A 22310-nucleotide genomic window follows, 5' to 3' on the forward strand; every position below is an offset into this window, starting at 1 on the left:
TTTCGGAAATATCTGCTATTTTTTCATTTCCTTCAACCAAGTTTTATAATAGCCGTTATAACAGGTTTTAATATTTGTACACTAAATTAACTGTGTCTGAATTTTCGAATTTTTCTGACCAACATTCTACATCACACTTCCCTCTACTCGTGCAATTTTGACCGGTCTGTTAGGGGTTGAAGGAAGTTTTTTCTATATTGGTTGTCCATAGATGAAATTTTGTACAAGATTATGGGTATGTTTTGAAGTGAGTTTATTCACGAGAAATGTGAATTTTCAAATTCGGAACAAATATGGGGCTTAAAACCTTGAAAAGTTGGGCTGACGGCTATTGTGGGCCGCGACGTAGAATCACCTACAAAAGCAAAGACCCACAGGAGATGAGATCAAGTCGAACATGATGTGTGCCGGGTTGACAATCTTCAAAAAGGTTATGGATGGAAAAAAAAAACTATTAGGAAATACTTGGTTCTCAGGCAAAAAGTGTACATCTGGTTGGCCATTTCAAGCCCGAGAAGTGCCGTTTCCGGTGATCTGGGGGGTTTCAAAACAAGAAATTTTCTTGTACGCTGCGCGCCAACCGATGGTGGCGCTCCGCTTAGATAGTAATTCGCGCCCCCCGGGTTTGAAAATCCTGGATACGCGCCTGATGATTGCTACGCCCATGCAACTGTTACCTTTTTACTGACTTAAAGGATTGGTTCAGGTGTTTGACATGTCTATTTTGTATGAAAGAGCACAAAAAGACAAGAAGAACAGTGAAGAAACTACCATGATAGCATACTCTGTTAAGGAGTTATGACACTTTGAAGATATCAAAATTTCTTTGAAAATGACTGGTGTAGAAAGACTTACTGTGAGGGTGTGAGGTCACATCCTCACTTCCTTAACATTTGTGAATGCATTTCTTTAAAACTTATTTACATTTTTTAACACATTTGAAAACAATGTAATCAAAAATTCTTCAGATGTTTAATCTCAAATACTTCCTTCGACAAATATGAGATCTCCTGACATATCTTTTGGTTGAAAGTCATGAAATCTCACAAAATATTTAGAGAAAAAAACAAAGACTTTAATTCAGGAATGTGAGGATGTGACATCACAGCTAGTCAGATTTCAGCAGTTTCTACACAATCTGACAAAACATTACACTTGAATATCTCTTTAACCGAAAAAAGATATTTGAACAGTTTTTCACCATTGTGTTTCTTTTATTGTCCTCTTTCATATAACATAAACATGTATGAAAACTGAACCAACCCTTTAAAGGGAAAGAGGACTTGCCTCAAACTGCGTGCCGCCCTCTAAAAAATGTTAACTTTCCGGTGCCTGCAACTGAAGTTTTGTTGTTGTTACACAATCATGCAGACAGTAATGAAATGTGATACCTTATCTTTAGCTGGACCTGAGATGTCCATCGCTGCTTATGTACACTGTGCTGTGGGTATTGACCACAGCTTGTATGCATTGACTGTACACTTGAGGCGAAGGATTGTATAGGACTATACCGATGTTTGTGACCTCACGTGGTATCAGTGAAGTTAGATCATTTCTTTGAATATGTCTGTCATTGAAGGAGAAATTGATCTCCGAATAGCATTTATTTAATACTATAGTGATTGTTTGATATATTATTAAACCCAATCTGCTTGCATAATGCTCTCGGGGGAGGGGAGGGAGGAGTATCCAGCTTTGGACGTGCAACTTGAAGAAAAATCTATCAAAGAAAATTCCAATTAGCTTGCAGGATATAAGATTAACAGTGCAATGGTAGCATCCAATGTTAACCCTTCCGCAGTAATCTTTCCCTGTCATTCTGACCTATTATATTCCATTCTATCCCTCTACTGTTCCATCCCTCACAGAAACATTCCACCACCCCCCCCCCCCAATATGGCCAGGGTACTCCTATCACCAGGTCCTTCGCATCGATGTAAGCCTGGTATGTTTCCTAACATTGAAGTCTTCTATACGCGACAGCAGAATTAAAAAAATCCTCGCACTCGTTTTTCTAGGATCTATAACATTTACTGTATTGTACGTCCGGATTCGACTAAAGAGAGAACTCTGAATAATTGCGTCAGCAAATTATACCGTTAGAAAGCTGAATCATATCGGACACTGTTATCAGACAGACTACCTTTCCACTGTAAATTCAACGGCTGATTCCACTAGGTAAAAATCGGCTTTTCGGTCATTGAACCGGATAAATCGACCAAAATTCACCAGCACAAATCAAGCTTGTTGAGTTCTTGATCATGTTGTTTAAAACCTACCCGATACATGTTTGTATAATTTCTTTCAATTTTGGGATCAGGAACAGTTCCTGTTTCTGACTGTCTAAAGGTCGCGAGTATCATTCCAATATAATGATAGGAAGTAAAAACATGATCACTTACATGCAAAGAACATTTTACTAGCCACTTTCCCGTAATCATCTCATTGAATCATGTATTACTGATTAACTAACAGTTTAGTTATATGTAACCAAAAATGTTTTGTTTTATGATTTTCCCCCACACAAATGGTAGTGTATGAATGAACGGGGTTAATCAACGGTCTAGCGTGCGTTACTCACATGATTAATGTACTCCGGATGTTAATGCTATCGCTGGATGCACTCGGGCTCCGCCCTCGTGCATCGCTTGCATTATCCCCCGATCGTGAATTAATCCTGTGAGTAACGCACGCTAGACCGTTGATTAACCCCTTAATCTTGTCGTCTGGCAGTGGATAAGCAGAATAAGAAAGAAAACTGTCCGAAAAAATCCAAAAAAGGTAGCAGTCCTAATTTTTAACATGCTTTAATTAACACTGATGAATTTTAAAGTACAGTCACCTGTGTGACCCCGTACTACATTTACACAGCGCAATACGCTAAACGTGTGCTCTCTTGAGGTTTCCCAACTCATAAAGGCTTGACTTCGACTGACGTATATCGGCGACGGTTTGCACACATGGTATGATTGGGGGGGGGGGGGGGGTGGTCTGCTGCTATGTCCATGGTATGATCTGAACAAGATGTTGAACCAGGGATCGGACTGAGGTTTTCGAACCCTATAAAGGCCCCGATGATATATTCGATGATACTTAGCGGATTAGTCTCTTCAGTGAAGATACTCAACTTCATTTCCAAATAAGGTCAAAATGTGTTACGTTTTCCAAACTACTTACAACTGTATGAAGGTAGTTCTTTACTTGTATATATACAAACTGTCTGGTGAATCTATAGAGTAGCCTTTTAGGCTATTTAATTGTAGCACGAAACACTCGGTTGATAAAGAATACCCACCAGTAGTTTATACGTCTAAGAATTGGTATTCCCAGTCCATCAGCTGAACAACTTCTTGTCCTTTTTTTAAACGAACTACGTGACAAATATGAGCATTCATTTCCACATAAACTGTTTGTATTGTATCGAAAAACAATATAACGATGCATAGTAAGCTAAATACAAACATATAATCGCAGTGTTTCCGGCAATCAAAATCAATAAACGCTTAGTAACGTGTCGCCGACTTGACGCGACTGAAAATTCGGATGTGAGCCGCATATGTTGCTAGGCAAATTGTCGCAAGGGACACACACACACTTCTGCTTCCAGTACAAAATAATGAATCATTTCATTATACAAGGGGCTTTCTCTGAGTTCCATACACATATATGAAAGATGGGAAAGAGCAGGGTCTTTTGGCCTGATAAAAGGCCAATTTCCCGAATTAGTTTTTGCTTCTGTAATCGCCCAAATCACTCATTTAGCTGAATTTCATGCAGAGTTTGGCAATCTGGCAGTCCAGTCGTTTCCATAACAACTCCCTGGTTGTACAGAGATGCAGTTGCAGTTAGAAAACCTGTGAGGCTGCCGCGACTCGGAACGGAACTCGGGCATGATCACAGACAGTTGCTTTTCTAAGAGTCTTTAACAGGTTCAAGGGCGTCGTCAACGCTGCCGTTTCTTTGAGGGGGCATATGTATATTTTCTAATCCGCTTTGAGCATTACCCTTTGTGGCAACTCGTAAGTGTTTGTATACAACTCGTATATTCCGACGTTAGAACACCTCCCCCATGTAACAGAGTTGTGTGGACATTTTGGTACAACACAGGGTGGGCCAGCGACTACGTCTTTATGGATTAAAATTGCCAGATTGCAGTAAAGAACCACGTAAACATTCTTGAGGTATCACCGTTCTGGACACAGCAAATCGTGATATGTATTAGGCTATTCAGTATCGTCATCGGTGGCGGAGCGTCCATACAGTCAGGGGGCCGATGCCCCCCCCCCCCCTGACGGACTCAAATGGACTGCTGGCGCCCTTTTCAGCTCTTTACCACTTTTTACTTATTCGCGATTATTGACTTTTTTATTGCGCTCTCATCTACTTATTGACATTTGTCACATTTTGTTGGTGTAATTTGGCGATGACACATATTTATTCTTCGTTTATCTGCAAATTAGCCAGGCCCGGAAAGGGTCATTTCCGGCGATCTAGGGAGTATCTTTACTCAAAAAATGTCTGTACGCTCCGCGCCAACCTGCGGTGGCGCTCCGCTTAGATAGTGTCGAAAGCGCCCCTACAGACCATTCTTGCCCCTCCTGATCAATACCCCTAGCTCCGCCACTGATCGTCATGCTTCAACCCCCCCCCCCCAACTCTCTTGTTCTCCTTTCCCTCATCCCCTCCATCAGATGCTGCCAAATATTTTGGTAATCCTAGTAATAATGCCCCATCGTCAAATTTTATCCAGTGTTGCGTGGCCAACCTTATAACATGTCCCCTCAGTGACAAATTTATCTGTCTGCGGTAACACTCCAAAATGATAAGCGGAATGATTGGGAGAATCACAATCCGCAAACTGTAAAAGCACTTCTTAGCAAGCTACAATTTTGGGGATAAAACTAATGACCTTTATATACATTGACAACCCGACTCGGTCGGATGAGTCTTCGTGAATGTGAATGGACACTCAGCGATAAGGTCACGTGATGTCTGAATATCATTGCTGTTATTAATTGTGGAAATTTCCGCTTCTCTACAACCGGTAACACCAAGTGATTCGGCGAGTTTTGATCACGTATATCTAGGCCAAAATTATAGCGAAACAAGATTTTCATCTGCAGAAAATTCATATCTTTATAAAGAGTGGGAGGAAATTAATAATACAATAACAATAAAGCTTTGATATATTTCTTTAGAGGAGTAAACTTCGTATTGGAATGGCTTGCTTATCCGCAGCAGGCGTGGAACGCACTGCTCGTGTATATGTATGTTCCGAAAAAAGGGAGACAAAACTATGGCACTGTTAAATATACCAACTTTTTACATTTTTCAACAAAAGGGCATTCTATAATAAGCGAAAGGGTATTTTAAGTTTATTTTTTTTCACGTAACTGGGGTGGATGGAGGGATTCCTGTTGCCCCAGGGCTCCCGCCGCCACTGACCATGTGCATGTGCTTACTCCTTCCGCGTGTAAATATATTCAACAGAGTAGAGGGAGCAGTCAAAATTGTTGTAGGAATGTACGCCGAATGTAAGACTGTCTGTTCGGAGTCGGGCTATATTTACGTACAGACGAAACTCGTAACTTTGCAAAGTCTATTCAGCATCAGTTGGGCGTCATCATTACAATCCAGTCAACGCTAATTCCTCGATGTACATCAACCAAATAACTTTATCGATAGGATTATATAGGTGACGTCACACGAACCACTGAGGAAGGTGAATGCATATTTTGGAATCGATGTCAAATATGAGTATGCACAATATCAAAACGGGCTAGACGTGAAAGGCGAAAGTGCTAGTCCGATATGGCAACATATAGAGCCGTCACTTAAAGTCTTGGAATTGACGTATGAACCACGGGTGAAAGAGGTTGTCGGTTTATGCGGAGATTTAAAATCAAAATATCATCTCATAAGTCCTATGTGGAACTTGTTAATAGGACGGCAGCTGTACTATCTTTGTGACGGAATCAGTTGGGAGTCAAGCCAACGCATTGTGACAGGGAAGTTGTGTAGGCTATATACTAGTCAGTAATGCTTTGTGCGGTAGAGTTGAACTTTGCACACGGGTCTAGTCTAGCCCATTACCCTCGGAAAAACAAACGTTGGTACCGTATTTTTCAGCACTTCTAGTTACAACTAACTCCAGCCAATCCTGAGTTAAGCCGACTCCCGCATAGACGCAGCGCGTCATTTGAGAGTCGGGTTAGCCAAATCAATTTCTGAAACAGACTTGAAATGTTTCATTGGAATCAACGAGAGAACGAAAAAGAACGAGACCTTTTTATTCGTTTCTGTGTTCTCGCTTTTCCTGCGAACTTACCCGGCATCTGTGATAAATACCGGCTATGATATATACTACGTCGTTGGCTTCTGCGTATGACATTGCGATAAGGTTTTCTCGTGTAAATACAAAAGTAAGACACTCCAAAGCTAATACAGAGTTGTGATTTCTGTTCCGATATTTCTAAATAGCTTTTGGTAAAACAAGGACAACAACGTGGGTCTTACTGAAAACCGAAAAGGATAAAAGTGGATCCTTCCGCCCCCCGCTCCCCTTCACGCCCGCCCCCCCCCCCCGGGAAGTTATGTTATACTTTCGATGTTTCCTCACTGTTGTAGCCAGTATTAGTAAAAACAATTCAGTGCGCCGGACATTGTACTATGTAGGTTACCGTACTGGGTCACCTTTGATATGCGGTGCATGTATGTATCCCCCCAAAATCAATATAAATTGGCCCGTGCGTAGGCTTTCCATAATGTAGGCACGCGGGGAGTCATTAGGAAAACTCCCCATGGTGCAGCTCTACTTGTATAAACATAAGAAGAACAATCCTGACCAGATACAACCTCAATGATCTGATCCAGAGACCGACTTCAGAATCGAGGATCTACAGCGTACATGGATGATCCGCTGTGAGATGTGAACCTTTATTTCTGGCAGAGGGCTGGATTTAGCTTGTGAGGTACCGTGGACAGATGATTGAATGGTGACCTATAAATAAATAAAAATGTAGGGGCCCGGTACCGGCGGTCCCAGTATCCCGTCCCCGGGGGCCTCGCCCAAAATACGGCACTGCTCTGTTAAGGATAAAACTAGATATAATGTTGCTATCTGGGTACAAATTACACCTTAGTTTTGACCGTTTTGAAGGATCTAACCCTGCATAAACCGATTAGAGTTGCGAAACTTATAGCGTACATGTAGGGAATGAATGCACTGTGAGATGTAAACATCTTGCAACAATATAATACAGTAGGAAAGGATATTGCTATCCAGTTATAGCTTATACACACTTGTCGTGATCCCGACTTTAATTATCTGATCCAGACTAGATCGGGGATTTCGAAGCGAAAAGGAGGATTAACTGTCATATATAAACCTCTTTCTATGTCAGTATAAAATTAGATAGGATACTCCTAACCATATGCAGCTCATGCATTCTTGATCCTTGATCCGGACCGAGATCAGATTCGGATCTCATAGCTGCAAAAAGAGACCCGTTTGGTGATGTTAACCTCTGTTTCTGTCAGTATGGTTGTTGCAAAGGATTTTCACATGCAGCTTACATTTTTTTCTGATCCCGACCATGGGATCTGAGCAGCAGAGACTCCAAGACCAGATCTGGATCCCGGGACCATAAGAGAAGTTCCGCCGCGTAATTAAATTGAGATATAAATCAAAGCGCATCGGTCGATTTCCTCAGTGATGTCAAGTATATTGTTCGGCAATAACCCAAGGTCAAGGATAAACCGGAGTATCCGTCGGTGTAAAGTGCCAGCTGCCTACAAACATTAACAGACTACAGCGAGAGACTCGGTTTGCTAAATTCATATATTTTCATAATAAACATTTGACTGTTATCAGTACAAGAGAGCTGTAACATCCTGGCTGAAGAATAAAACGATAAACCCATGTCAAGTTATGATATCGTCCAGTAACATTAACCTACATGAGATATATATTCGCACGCACGCACACAGTTACACACAAACCACACCAGATGTGGGTGGATTAATTTCATATAAAGTATCGCCCGGGGCTTTGAGGAATGGATAAAGTGAAATTTTGCCCGAGGTTTGAACTTTTCCAATGTATCATTTCTTGTACATGTGATTAATTATACTGGATTGCTCGTACGAATGATATATCGTGCGTGTGAAATCATGTATTCTCACTAACTGTGAGACTTGGCAGGTAGCAAAACCGAACCGCAAAGCTACAGTATAACAGCTCTGAAAACATATACTAGTCAAACAGCAACACATGGCAATGTTTTAGGCTTTTGACGTTTATCACAGTAGAAGGAAAATCGGTGAGCTTCACTGATATGTACATTCATATAGCATTGTCACACGGGTTAATATACATTTTTTTGTCAGATAGAAATATATGTGGATATATATATATATATATATATATATATATATATATATATATATATATATATACGTGGAAATTTTGAATGCTGAAATTAAACCCACTTGTCCTACCTAAAGTCGCTTCTATAAGTTGTTTTTTTTCTAGAATAAAGACATTCAACCCCCCCCCCCCCGCGAGAGTCCTTATACATACGCCCCTGTCGTTGTTCCCTACGAGAGAGATTTTCTGGTAAGCTATACGCGGCTCTTGAATTCAACAAACATGCAGTGCTTGTCAACAACCAATATGGAGAACGAAAACGATTATTAGTGCAAGCAAAAAGCTGCAAGTAGTATAATCCCCTACTTCAAGGGTACTTTCTATTCCAATTTTAACTTAACCGTGATATGATAGAGCTTATACAGCATGACTAAAACAAACAGGCGCAACAAAATGAGCTGGTTGCAATTTATATAGAAAACTAGACCCAACTTACCAAGCACTACACAAAGGACAGTGCCGTGAGCAAGGGTGAGGGGGGGGGAGGTCCCCCCATCTCGAGGTAAAATGGTTCAGTCGAGGGACTGATTTTTTGGCATTCAGTCGGGAAGTATTATACCACAACATGGGGGGAACATCCCCTACCCCTCTCTTCTTTACCCACACACAAAGTATTTATTAGCACAAACTTATGTTTAAGGTTTTTACCCAGGCCCCTGACCACCCTATTATACCATGGGGGTCGGCTTCAATGATCTACTCAGCACCCACTCCTCTGTAAAATTCCTTCATTCTTTTCAATTGGGGGGGGGGGGGGGATTTGTGGCACACCTTGAAAATCCTGTGCACGCCACTGATAAAAAAGAAGAATCCTGCAGAAAGTTGATCACACTTAGACTGTCCTCATAGCCTATGTTACTTTCACCAAATGAAGGTTACTTAGCGAGTACCATTATTATTATTAACCAGCATTTCGAACGCTATTCATACCCCAAAGAGTGTACCATAGCGTGTACAACTTATTGGTAACTTAACACACCTACACACCAAAGTGTGCACAATTCAATCAATCTCTCCTGGGGCACCACAGTGCACCACTGCCACGTATCCTCGGACCTCGGGGACTTATTTACAAGTTACCTCGCAAGTCCTCAGTCATTTATACACCTGTGTGAAGAGAGGCAATGGAGATAAAGTGCCTTGCCCAAGGACACGACACAATGATCTGGCCAGAACTCGAACCTGTAATCCTTAGATCACAAGTCCACTGCCTTAACCACTTGACCATAACGCCCGCCCCCCCCCCCCCACTATATGACTTCGTCAACATTACGTCGCCCGACAGACGAGTAAACGACATGAGTACAAGTATTAAACGAGAGGCTCTATTGGTATCAGTAAGAATACCAATGCAATATGGGTGACGACTACCTTTATGTTATCTTGCAACGGTATCTAACATAGATGTCAAAACTGTCCGGGGAACTTCTTAAGAAAAGTCCTGCAGGACACGAAAACCAAAGAGATTTGTCCATCCTCAACCCCTGTCTCCCTACATCATCGAAAGAGTACTGTCAGGAAATTCATATGAGTAAAGTCAACTGATAGAATACGAAAACTAACTCACGCCAACTCTGTCATCTGCATGGACACTCCTTATAGAAGTGTTTTAATCACATCTAGAAGTATATTATAAAAGTTTCGGCATTTATTTCACAATTTGAAATATTACTTGACTAGTGAACTTAATGACTTATATACTAGTGTTAATCAAATTTTGTATCGAATATAATTCGCGTCGAAGAAAACTCACCAAACAATTATATCAGAGTAAGTAACTTTAATATTGGGGGATAACCCCTCTGCATGAAGGTTATCAGTAAAGGCAAAACGCATACATGTAAATCTTACCGTATAGGTTACAACACAAAAATGTTTAGCGCCACCTATTCTTTATATATATATATATATATATATATATATATTTTCTAGTTTAGGTCAATGCACTTACTCACTTACGGTTGACACGTTTCGAAAATATTATTTGATTTTTACTCTTGTGTTTGGAGCTTGTAACCATATTTGTCGCGGTTCAATGAATCTGAGGCAATTTCAGATGGAAAAGATGAATGTGAAGCAATGCTTTTCTCACAGGTGAAATTAAAAACAAAAAGGTTCCGTTTCGCCCGGCAAAATGAGAGTGTTTGACAGTGCCTTGCTGAGCGTATAGGCCATATAAAGCAGCCATTTGAACCTGACATTTTCGTCTATTTCATGTCCTTGTAAGTATTTACAAGGACATTTATAAATGAAGTCTGAGAACCCTCACGCACACATACACAAATGCTGCAAGAATTTACAGTTGTTTTTGATAGCATTATAATACTCAAAATGAACGATTACAATTATGTACACATCAACTCTACTGTGTTTCATATCACTCGAAGTACGTGAATCCTTTTTCTTCAGAGGCTCAATTAACAAGTTACTTAGAAATGAAACATTCCTTTTCTTCCCGAACTACAGACAATATTATTCCTGTTGATGGCAGTCAGCGTCGCCAGACATTTCAAACTGGGGGGGGGGGGGGGACACGGCACTTAATTAGGGGGCACCCAATGTTTATTTGTGAATGCCGTCCCGGGGGAGTGGTCTTAGTGGAGGGGGTGTACCCCTCCCCTTTGAGAAATATTTTATTAATTGAGGGTCCTTACATGCAATCTGGTGCTATATTTTGCAACTTGTAAGTAACTTCATTTTCAAGAATTTTCGGGCTTAGTCTGTCTGATATTTATGTTTTTAATTGAGGCGGATAAAAAAGTTATACAAAAAATGGATATTAACCCTTTTGCTTTTGCCCCCTTGGTGACGCCACTGTGTGATGTGGGGTTGGACATGTGAATATACTCTTATATGGTAACATGATCTATATTGGACAAGACGGGAAGGTGCCAGAAAGGATGGGTGGTGGGTGGATGGGCCGGTGCAACTTGACTATTAGTGTATATTTACCCGTTAACGAAAGCATAAATAAGAATTCCTGTGATACTAGAGCGTCCGCAAAACTACACTGTGAAAGGCTTCAGAAATGTACCTGTTGTGGTATTTTCTTTACCTTATTACTTTATTTACCGTTTTTTTTTTAAACTATGCACTTGTTTTCACACGCGAAACGTTTAGGTTAGTTCTGTCGGTATTGCAACATTATCAAACAGATACTCTTTGAAATGATCGAGTATTACGGCATGGTTTTTCCTTATCTTTCGACATGCTTTCGACCTCGAGAGAGCATTAAGACAACGTTTATTTCAATAGCAATGACAAAAACCGCCATGTTAAGAGAAATCGATTTTCTTTTCAGACAAACCACTGTGAAAGATTTGGGAAAGCTTTAGTTAAGTGCGAACCGTTACGTTTCACAAAATACCGAAAATCAATAAGCACCAGCTTACCGCAAACCCATTTTCTGAATCGATAGATCCATGCGAGGTGAAAACACCAGAAGGCTCCGCCTCCAGAACTTAGAACTTCTTTGATTGGTTGAGAACCAACCGAAGGCACGTAAACTCGCATGTGTTCTACGAGTAGCCTACATTGAGTTGTACGCCAAATAGCAATAATGTATATACTGGATATCAATCTTACATACCTTGCGTTGAACGTACAGCAATGTAGGTTTCACGATTACACTACCCTACTAGTACTACCCTGGGCCGGTGTGTAGCTTCCATTCATTGCTGAGTGAGTCAACTCATGGATGTAGTATTTTTTTATGGATTGAGTATTTGGTACTTCGCACTGGGTGACGTTTACATATATTTACCTGAGAATTTGTCTATGGTAAATACGGGACAGGTTACATTTTTGTGTTTGTTTTCATAGGAACTACAACAAAGTTACCATAACAAATTTCTTATGACCGGCGACGGGAATGGTCAGTCCTCATATTTTGTGATTTGGCCTACAAGAAAGAAGTCAAATGTTATCATCCTACTGGTCATTAACATAACCTCTGGGCTACTTCCCAAAAGAATTTTGCTATTTTCTTGAAGGGCTTTTTTCCCCAGTCAGTTATGCTGCATAGCTCTAATAAAGTGTCTCAAAGTCATACATGTAGTTTTCTGTCTTGCATCTTAGCAGGATAACTTGCAAGAGAAAAGACTGATGCTTTGTAGGACTTTTATTTTAAGCTAGTGGAACATTAATTTCAGCCTCAAGAAAAATGCCGGGAAAACAGCAATCTCGGACTTGCTCAGATTCAGGCGAAAGTGCAACTTGTCGACAGGAGTACTATAGACCCAGTTTTTCCCAGGGCCGGATCACTAATAAACCGTTCACCAGAAAAATCCCAAGAGCTACGTTTATACGGATAGCATTGTTGCTTCTTTTCGCAGAACTGTTACAACTTCATGTCCATCCTGTCGAATGTGCTACCGTGCAGGTAAGTTGAATCTCCAAAACGTTACATGTGAAGCTTCAGTGAATAAGCGGCACACACCCGTTAGACCTATTTACCACTATTTACTACTAAACTAGTTCTTACTATCATTAACTGTGAGTGATATTGATATACCTCTACGTTATTTCAAATTACTTTGCACAATGCAACTGTGAATTAATTTCTGTGCTATGAACCCTATCAGTAACATCACTTGCACAGGTTCCATGGCATGACGATACTCACAAAGTCACAGCGCTAAGCGCAGCTAAGGTCAATGACCGAGTGTTCACTTATTATTACATGCTGTATCCTCAGTTACAGATGTCATATGTTATGGCAGACGACGTTATGTGCGTGCCCGCCAAGTAAGTGTTAAAGTAAAAGCAGATATGACCAGGAGTTGGTGAGAACTTGCTTTTATATATTTAGTGCTAGATTTCGCTGTGAAAAGTATGAGTAAACTCTAAACCCTAACTATGCAATACATATTGTACTAGCCTATGTAGGCTAAGGTAGGTTAGGAAGGAGGTTAGGAAGTTGTACACAAATAAGTTAGCCTACGGTAGGTTAGCTAGCTGAAGAGAAACTTGTTTGCAGTTCGCGAACATTAGACCCAACAGTGTTCCCCCCCCCTTCCATCCAATCCTCCCCCTCTTGGAGAGTTCTGTATCTGTTTAGCCACCAAAATGTGTACCAAAAATTTAATAAGTTGTAAAATAAGATTAGAAATGAGTGCTGCATAAGATTGTCGATGGCCCTGTAGTCTAACTCATAATTACATGCTATGGTGGGCCAGATGTAAGTAATATCTAGCCTAGCCGTGAATGCTGAGCTTTAGGAGTTGCTTGATTGTCTTACAGGTTTAGACAAATTTTGATAGCATCCCAAGGCCTGCTTTCATGTGATCTGTTTTGTTAGAACCAAAAAAAAAACATAGGTTTTACCCTGTGAATATGATAAGTGAATAGCCCTCTCACATAGTCGAGGTAGTTTTTTTTGGCAAACTTGCAGGTTAAAGCCTGATGTGAAGAAAACATAAAGGAGCACTTCAGCTCACTAATCTAGGCTTAGTCTTGATTAACTGCTCAAAACTGTTGGTCAACCTGAAATTTGTCATGTGAAACAAACAGATACACATGACATGATTCATCACATGGGGTTATGGTGTACATCAAACACCAGCCAGATTCGACATGTTTTCCAGGATGATAAAGTCACAGTTTACACCCCTCAGTACAGCTGTGTTTGTCTAGTACACAAGATTTTAATCATCTGCTTTGCGATTTTTCTGTGTCAGTATTGTGAGACAAATTTGCTGTTTGGGCAACCTTAGAACTAATCCAGTTTGCCCAGGGGACAACTAGGAAAGTACCTTGTATCCTTCACTTTGTGTAATTCTTAATAACACCATCCTTTTTTAGTGTTCCTTTCTACTGAATGACTGTGCACATTGAACTCTACCAGAGATATAAATGGAACATATATGGCATATAGTGGCATTTAGGACTTAGATCCATTGAAGATGTGGAGGGGACAGCAGTGGTAAATAGAGGTCTTTGATTTCCCTAGTGTAAAATGTTGCATTTTGGTATTGTAGTCTGATGATTCAGAATGACAAATGAACCTTTTTAGGGAAAGACCCTTTTTTTTTTAAAATGGTTGCATCAGGAATTGATTTGGGGCATTAAAAAATAAAGATTTGCCACTGAAACAAAGTGGTATACTATGTTATATGGGACACAAAACTTTTGGAATGCTCATACAAATGATTTTAATATTTACCTTCATACAGTACTTAGATCTCCTGAAATGAATGGATCCGTTTCAGCTATTAGCTTTCATCCTAGTGAATGTCATAAATTTTACGACCCAACGCAAGATGTTCTCACAAGTGCTAACTTAAACTAAATGTACTGGAGAATGAACATCATTGCGCCAAAGTAATTCGTCCAGTGGGGTCAAAAATACATGTGATAGCAAACGCTTTCTACTTGTCCCCTTCCATTCACTCCTGTGTTAAGTCTGAAAAGTCTTACAGTCTCTGCTTTAATGTAGCATCGCTATATATACATCATGTACCAGGCCTATCTAGACTGCTAACTGTCCTGATACATGTGCACAAGATGGGCGAATGAATGCACAAACATTAATATTAGTTTACAGCATACTGATATACACAGTTTTGACACTGTTGTTACAGTACTGTACTCTTTGCATGTATCCAAACTGCAGTAGTTATGATCTTTGTAACCTCAGTTGATTAAAATCAAGGTATAGAAGTAGTGGGCCTGTATGGCCCCTTGGTGAGTTCAGGGTTGGTGATGCTATGGTAGCCATATCATAGGTTGAGAGTACATGTTGGTTGACAACACCTCTACGATCTTTGTGGCTTACAAGTTTCCATAAATTTTCCATAATTTGCTTTAGAAGCATTTTCCCAAACTTATTCATGAAAAGCAACAATTCTCTTCTTAAGTCTGAACATTTCAACAACATTTTATCCATGCTTTTATGCATGACTATTCCGGAACATGAAAGTATCTGTTTCCATCTAGTCATGTTCACCAAACCTGCCGTATGTTGAAAAGCAATTTTCAAAAATTTCAAACTTTGTGGCATTCGGTAAAATGCATTTCTAGTATATTCTAAACATTCTAAAGCATTCTAAACATGGACAAGATTATCTAGTTAAAACTAATGACATAATCGTTGCAAATTTTGCTATGAGAGTCCTAAGTATCGAACAGCATCGAAAATTTTAAGTTCTGCAAAGAATAGCTAGTTCTACTGTAAAATACCTTAGATATGGAACTGAACATAACAGGTTACTGTTAGTACTACTGTACATAGTGTTCGTGTTTGGCAATTTTGTAATGGTTGACTGATACTGCCACACAATTCATGATTGTGCATCATATCCACAGTTGGTTTTTATCAATGGGCCTGATCAGAGGTCATTGTGATGTCACTAAACCCAGCATGTATGATTTAGTGATACCAGATTTTTCAATTGTATCAGTGGTTCACACACTTAAATAGGGCTTGTAGATTACATCAACAGATATCTTTGTTATTCATCTCAATCCTATGTAAATGAAAGAACTTGTCTGTGTGTTTATACTGATTAAGTAAGGTTTGCTCAGACCAGGCTTTGAGTATATCTCATGATGGAAAGGCCTTTAACTTTCTAGTTGTTTTTGCCCTGTTATCAAATTTCTTCCTACGAATCAGTATATATATGGCTAAACTATTGTTGCATTCTTGGTGTTACACATGTATACTATCTCCAACAAGCTGTGTACCAATCTCTTGGTTCTGAAACATGGTTCCCTAAACTTGTACAGTGTACAGTTACTACAGCACATGTAGTGCTTAGCATTACATTGAAGCTACTTCAGTGCAAATTTACAGAACAAAATGGTTAGCCTTTAGCTCCCTTGAAACTTTTCTAAGCTGCTGTTACAGTGAATAGTTGAATACACACTTTGTATTAATGCTTTGTGATTTTCGAAATGTTAACGGTCATGCATAGAGGACGGATACGTAGGACAGTCATAAGAAGTTAGTAATCTCTTTTAAGTGATCATAATTATTCCCGTTGAAGCATCACCGTGGCATGCCATTATGTTAGAGTCGGTAAGAAAGTGTGTGTGTCGAGTGGGGTCTAAGAGGGTTAAATGTCCACACAATGACAGAAGTATTACAAACAAAAAACTCTGCTGCAAATACTGGATAGTTCATGGAACCAGTTCAAACTGACAAAAGTACAACCAGATGACAGAGTTAAAGGAGCAGTAAGGGATAAGAATGAGGACCAGACCTGTAGCGAGGCCGGGCAGATGGGGGCCTTATCTTGCTCACCATACCTGCAGACTAATGTGTCCCCGCCCCCTCCCCATCTGTGTCACCATCACATACAAAAACCCTTCACAAGTTAAAAGACACAGGTACTGTATTGTGCCCCTTCTTAAACTTGTTGGCAATCCTCCTTAAATTGTTGGCGACACTCCATAAATTGTTGGTGCCCCCTCCCTTAAATTGTTGGTGCCCTTCCAAATTTATGGCTATGTGGCCTGATCAGAACAATCATATTAATGATAAAACAAATTATTTCTTGAAATCATTTAGAAAGATGAAAGTAGTAACAATAGCATGATCTTACCAGTTCAAGTAGTATCGGTAGTACTGCAGATATACAGGTAACCCTGTCGCATATGTTAATTTATGTGCTTTTAGTCTGTCCTCCATATTTTTATATTAGGTTTTATGGTTCAATGGTCATTCCATTCTGTCCTCAAATTGACCAACAACCTTCCCATACCATGATCAATTTCTTTTAAAAAAAAAAAAAAAAAAGGAAAAAAAAACAAAACACATCAGCTAGATTCAATTGCAATACCTCATACAGGCTTGAAGAGTTGGAAACACAGAGTATTTTATTAACTGTCCTTTTATACAGTAATCCAAAACCATTGGTAGTTATAAACAATTGCTGACCAATTAATACTAGACATCTTATGATTGAGGCCAATTAAACTTCTTTCGTATAAACAGCTAGCTCATTTATTGGAGGCTATTGGTTTGTACAAGATTAACTGTCATATATGACTTAAGGAGACTTATCAGAGTATGTACATAGTTATATATGGTGTATATTGTGTAAATGGTGTATATGGTGGTATATGGTGGTTTTAAATCTTGTTTTGAAGAGTAAACTTACATTCTTTTAATGGGTCTATTTCTACAATTTTAACAAACAGATGCCAGGTTAGGAAGTTTATGCCATAAAGTGATTATATAAGTGCATTATATACTTGTAGTCCCTCTCCTACATTATAACTATTTACACTTTGAACAGTACTTCCTTGTTCATTAACCTTTACGGAAAGTTCACATTTATTGTTTGGGTTGAACTGCATTTGACTGTATGTAAAGGGGAAGAGTCAATTAACAAAAACATGTCGCTTTTGGCGGCCAGACAATGATCAGTTAACTGTTATGTTGACTTGAATATTGAACATTCTGAATTAACCACGCATCCCAAAACTTGAGGTATGGCAAGATAAGCTGGCCGAACACTGCCTGTCCCACTTGAAGAAGGCTGAGAAAGACACAGATGTTGCGACCCAGTTTTCGATAGTAGTCCCGAGATCTGCAGTTGCATGAAATGACCGACTCACACAACCTGGCCCACTGTAATGCACACTGCATATAACTCCTCCGTTATCTACAATGGCTTTGAGGGTGCATGGCAGTAAAATGCCTGACATTGAAGTCAAGTACATGAGTGACTTTCCAGCATACCGATGACCTTTGAACTCTTTGCCATTAAAAGTCAGGTAGTTACTAATAACCCCTGCAACAATTTAAACAAGAGTGTCCTTACTGTCCTACTGTATATGACTGTGACACTCATTTGCTTGTATGGTAAAGTTTGCAGTTAAATAAGTAACCTAAGAAGGTGTAAATGTGGTTTTATTGCGTACTCCTTGACGGGACATGTGGCAGACCATATGCTGTTAGTTTCTTTATTTAAAATGGTTTTGTGTCTAACATTCCCAGATCTGGTCTAAACACTGCCATGGGCCATCGACAATGCCTGTTAATATGATTTGATGTGCTACATGTACCGATGGCATCCTGGAATTAGTAGGAGAACCATTCATATTATCCCACATTACAAGAGCATTAGTTGGCCTCAGATATAAACAGTAGAAACTAGATTTGATTACCTTCAATTTGGAAAGTTACATGAGTACATTCAGAAACTTGAAGCAAAATATTGAGTCCTTATCAAACTTTTCTTCTTTGAATCTGTGTGATGTTGGCATCACTTGAAATTGAAGTAAGATAACATTTGGCCTTTTGTTGTCAAACTTTCCTGAGAACTTTTTCAGTTTTATATAGTTTTTATAGTTATTCCCTTTATATTGCATGTATTATGGTATGGTAACATGACCAACATTTTTGGCTCTCTGTGGGGGCCAAATCACAGACACAAATGTCCAGATGGGTGCACTCTGGTTCCTGTGGCCTATTTCTACTTTTGGCTGGAAATTGCTGTGAATGGTGGTTAATATTTTTCTTTCGTTTTGTGCACCCAGTGGTGATGTCGGTCTACCCTCTTTCATCGTCGTGAGCAATGTATTAAAGTCGGAATAATTCTTGAAAAGATACCTTCTATTGCGACAATTATTGTCAATGCAACCATTTAGCGTTTGCACTAAATCATTTTCCTTGTCATTTTCGAGCTTTCCTACCTACCCGCCTTCCCCATCTTAGAATCATCATAGGTTCACTGTTCCTCTCTCTGGAGCCCTATGGGGGAGTCCGTCTGTCTCTCACCACCCGTTTAGTGTGTTTGGCCTTTGACAGACGGGGTCTGCAAATCAGAGACAAAGCACGATTTCCTACTGCAGCTTTTGTGTTAGTTTATAGACACCGATAGTCCGACACCCTACTTCTGACCATAAATCACTGGTGGGTAGATTTTTCAGTTAAAATTGTTCTAATCCTTGTAAACTGTGTGGACACAGTTTGACTTTTGACCAGGTGTGAACACTTTGACTGCTGCTGATACATATAAGGGTACAGTAATAGAACTTTTGTTCCTTTGGTATGTACAGAAGAAATCTCGGTAGTTGGGGAAGGGATAAGGATATGGTGGGGGAGGGAGGGGGGAGGGTCATTTGGGGTGCAGTACCAGAACATAAATTACCAGTTCTAAGGACCGTTAGATTGGATTGTGTATGTATAGGAGACTGATTAGTATCATCATTCGCTAATTATATCCACGCCAGTATTATTTTGGGGGTTTATCTGAGAAACACAGTATCTTATCTAAATTATCATGGATGTTGATAGATTACCTACAAGAACCGATCTGAAATGTGCTCGGATGGGGTCGGATTCAAACTCTCTCGTAAACGTTATTTCATTATTTTGATGAAGTTTAAAACCAGTCGTGATTGACAACTCCTGTCTTCTCTTCCTTTCAAATGAGATATTGCTGTCGCCATGTCCAATATGAAATTCTTCAAATCTGTGCACAGGAAATCCCTCACCATATAGAGTATATACAGTAGATGCTGACAAAGCTGATCAAAGACGATTACCCCAGAGAATGGCAATGATTAAACGTTGCCGCCAGTGTCTCAACCCTTCATGCTTGCTCTAACGCTGTAGACAAGTTGGTTTTTAGATTGATCATGATTAGCCCAAAAGAGAAGCTTGCTAACATTGATAGCAAACACTAGCTAAATGATTCAAAATTACTTTTATGGAGAATGATTCTGACCTCCCCCCCCCCCCCCGATCTTGCAAATTATTCCTTTTTAATGAGGAGCATGTAATTTTTACAAAAAAAAGGTGATTGGGAGGGGGGAAATGTTTCAGAGTGTCTGTCATCAAATCAATTAGTGCCTGTTTATATTTTGAACTTAATTCAGTGACCATTATTGACTTTTTTAGCATATATCACGGGAATACTTGTAAGTGATGATTTTAAAGAGATTCACCAATGAATATGAGATCAGCACTCGCAGGATTGCCACTCATTGAACCAATAATCTGAGCTCAGGAGTTCAACATAGGTCGGAGCACTGATTAACTCACCACATAGTTACATGCAATACGTCTTTCAGAAGTCGTAACGTACAGTAGAACCCGTAACATCCTCTTTGAAGCCACTTCTAATCGTGTGTGTGATATATATATGTTAAACAATGACCTGGATTGTGATTACTGATTTAAATCTAGGTTTATTTTCAGGGCGTGTGCTCATACCTACCTATGTACAGTACGTGGAAATTTCCCTGTATTTGGATGTATCCCTTTTGCAGAGTATCATTGGTAGTGTGTTGTAATAGACACCATCCACCTTATTTATTATTTCTCTTGCCTTTATAGATCCATACATGTATAATGGAATATTCCTCAGTTAAAACCGTACACATTTAAAGCTTGTAAACTATACCCTGCATATGTTTGCTTTGCCACATTGATTTGAATAAGAAAGTTAAAGTGCAATGACTTGAGTTGTTAACTTTTGGTGATTACAACATGTACTCGCATATATAACACATGTTTCTACCATGGGTATCTATGTCTCTCTCACATCCTTTACCAATTGTTGGACAAGCACATCATGTTGCAGACAAAAGATTAGGCCTGCCTCTTTTGACTGTGAAGTATTCATGTTACCAGGTACACTACAGAAGTTTTTACAATCTGTTTTCTCTACAAACAAGCCGACTCCATTCGATGCTTTCTTCGCTCGCCTCTATACAAAATGTGAAATTGATCAAACTGGCATGTTCCGTATTCAGTGGTATTCAGGTTACGATAAAGAGCAATATGTTTTTGTAATATCTCAAAGAGTTAAACTAAAGTTGATACCTTTAGCTCATGTAGCGGGCTAACTCACCTGTAAACATTGGAGAAGTATGTAGGCCAATTCGTGATATATTTCCCAGAACGTGCATGGATGTGCAAAAAACAAGGGTGTACTGTACTGTAGAGGTAAGAAGTACTTTTGCCTTGTTTACACTGCAGACATAATTTGACAGGGAAGTAAATTTGTGGCCCAGAAATGATGTGAGGCGATGAAAGATGGAAAATGTGCCAAAATATACAGACTTTGAAGAGAGAGAGGAAATCAGGTGATCGATGATTTCGAGAAGTACACTGGGAGGAGTCTGGATTATATTTAAACCCTAAAATATATTGACCGAACGTACCTGGAGAAATGTGTGTGAGGGAGTAAAATATAAAGTGGTGAACATTTTTCCATAACAGGAAAAAAGTAAAATTGTAACTTTTGAGTGAAGGAGATTTCATATTAAATGGAATTTGGGCATATTGGCATAAGATGTTAAACATGAAAATATGTGGGAATATATACAACTTTTTGAAATCCATTGGGCTCCTATAACTTAATAAAGCTGGTATATTTAGAAAGTGAGGTAGATTATTGGACTAATTTCACATTCCTGGGCTGTATCCAAGCAGCTCATTGGGTTTGTTCAACAGTTTTAGCAAATCTAGGTAGTGTTAAATTAGATTGAAATCGACCAATCGATACTTAATGGACGAGATAGGAATTTGATTAGATTTTCAACATTTCGTCACTCAGACACTTTTTTGTAACATTATAAAACCACATCCGAAGGGCAAATTGAAAAACGTTCAGATTTTTTTTCATTTTCAGTTCGGTGTTTAAAGAGGAAGTTGAGTCCATATACTTGAATTACATTGAAAACTATTTCACATGTGAGAATTTATTGTAGAATCACAGTGCAAGAAACTGATCTAATATCATCTCAAAACACTGTATACAAAAGGATCTAGTCAATGGGGGTAGTCAAATGGGGGTAAGCAAATCATTTTTATTCAATTCTCAGATTTGAAGAGTTTCAAATTGGGGTTTATTTTTTATAGTTGTGCTAATGTTTTATAAAATATGGAAGTTATATAGTTGTATGTTTATAAACCTTCTCATTA

The 22310-nt window shown here is 39.3% G+C and overlaps 1 protein-coding gene across 3 annotated transcripts in view; it reads left to right on the forward strand.

Annotated features, from left to right (window-relative positions):
* Positions 1-11978: 11978 nt before the first annotated feature.
* The window catches only part of LOC139964650 (A disintegrin and metalloproteinase with thrombospondin motifs 18-like), a 126929-nt gene continuing 116597 nt past the window's right edge, over positions 11979-22310 (forward strand). The window contains exon 1 of one of the 3 annotated variants that reach the window (XM_071966428.1): positions 11979-12809. In XM_071966428.1, the coding sequence (XP_071822529.1) occupies positions 12591-12809 (219 nt within the window). In that variant the 5' untranslated portion in view covers positions 11979-12590. Of the gene's footprint in view, positions 12810-12857; positions 13213-22310 lie in introns of those variants that run through there. The other 2 variants (XM_071966448.1, XM_071966439.1) reach the window with 2 other exon arrangements.

The sequence above is a fragment of the Apostichopus japonicus genome, chromosome 3 (genome assembly GCF_037975245.1).
Source record: "Apostichopus japonicus isolate 1M-3 chromosome 3, ASM3797524v1, whole genome shotgun sequence".
Taxonomy (NCBI): Eukaryota; Metazoa; Echinodermata; class Holothuroidea; order Aspidochirotida; family Stichopodidae; genus Apostichopus; species Apostichopus japonicus.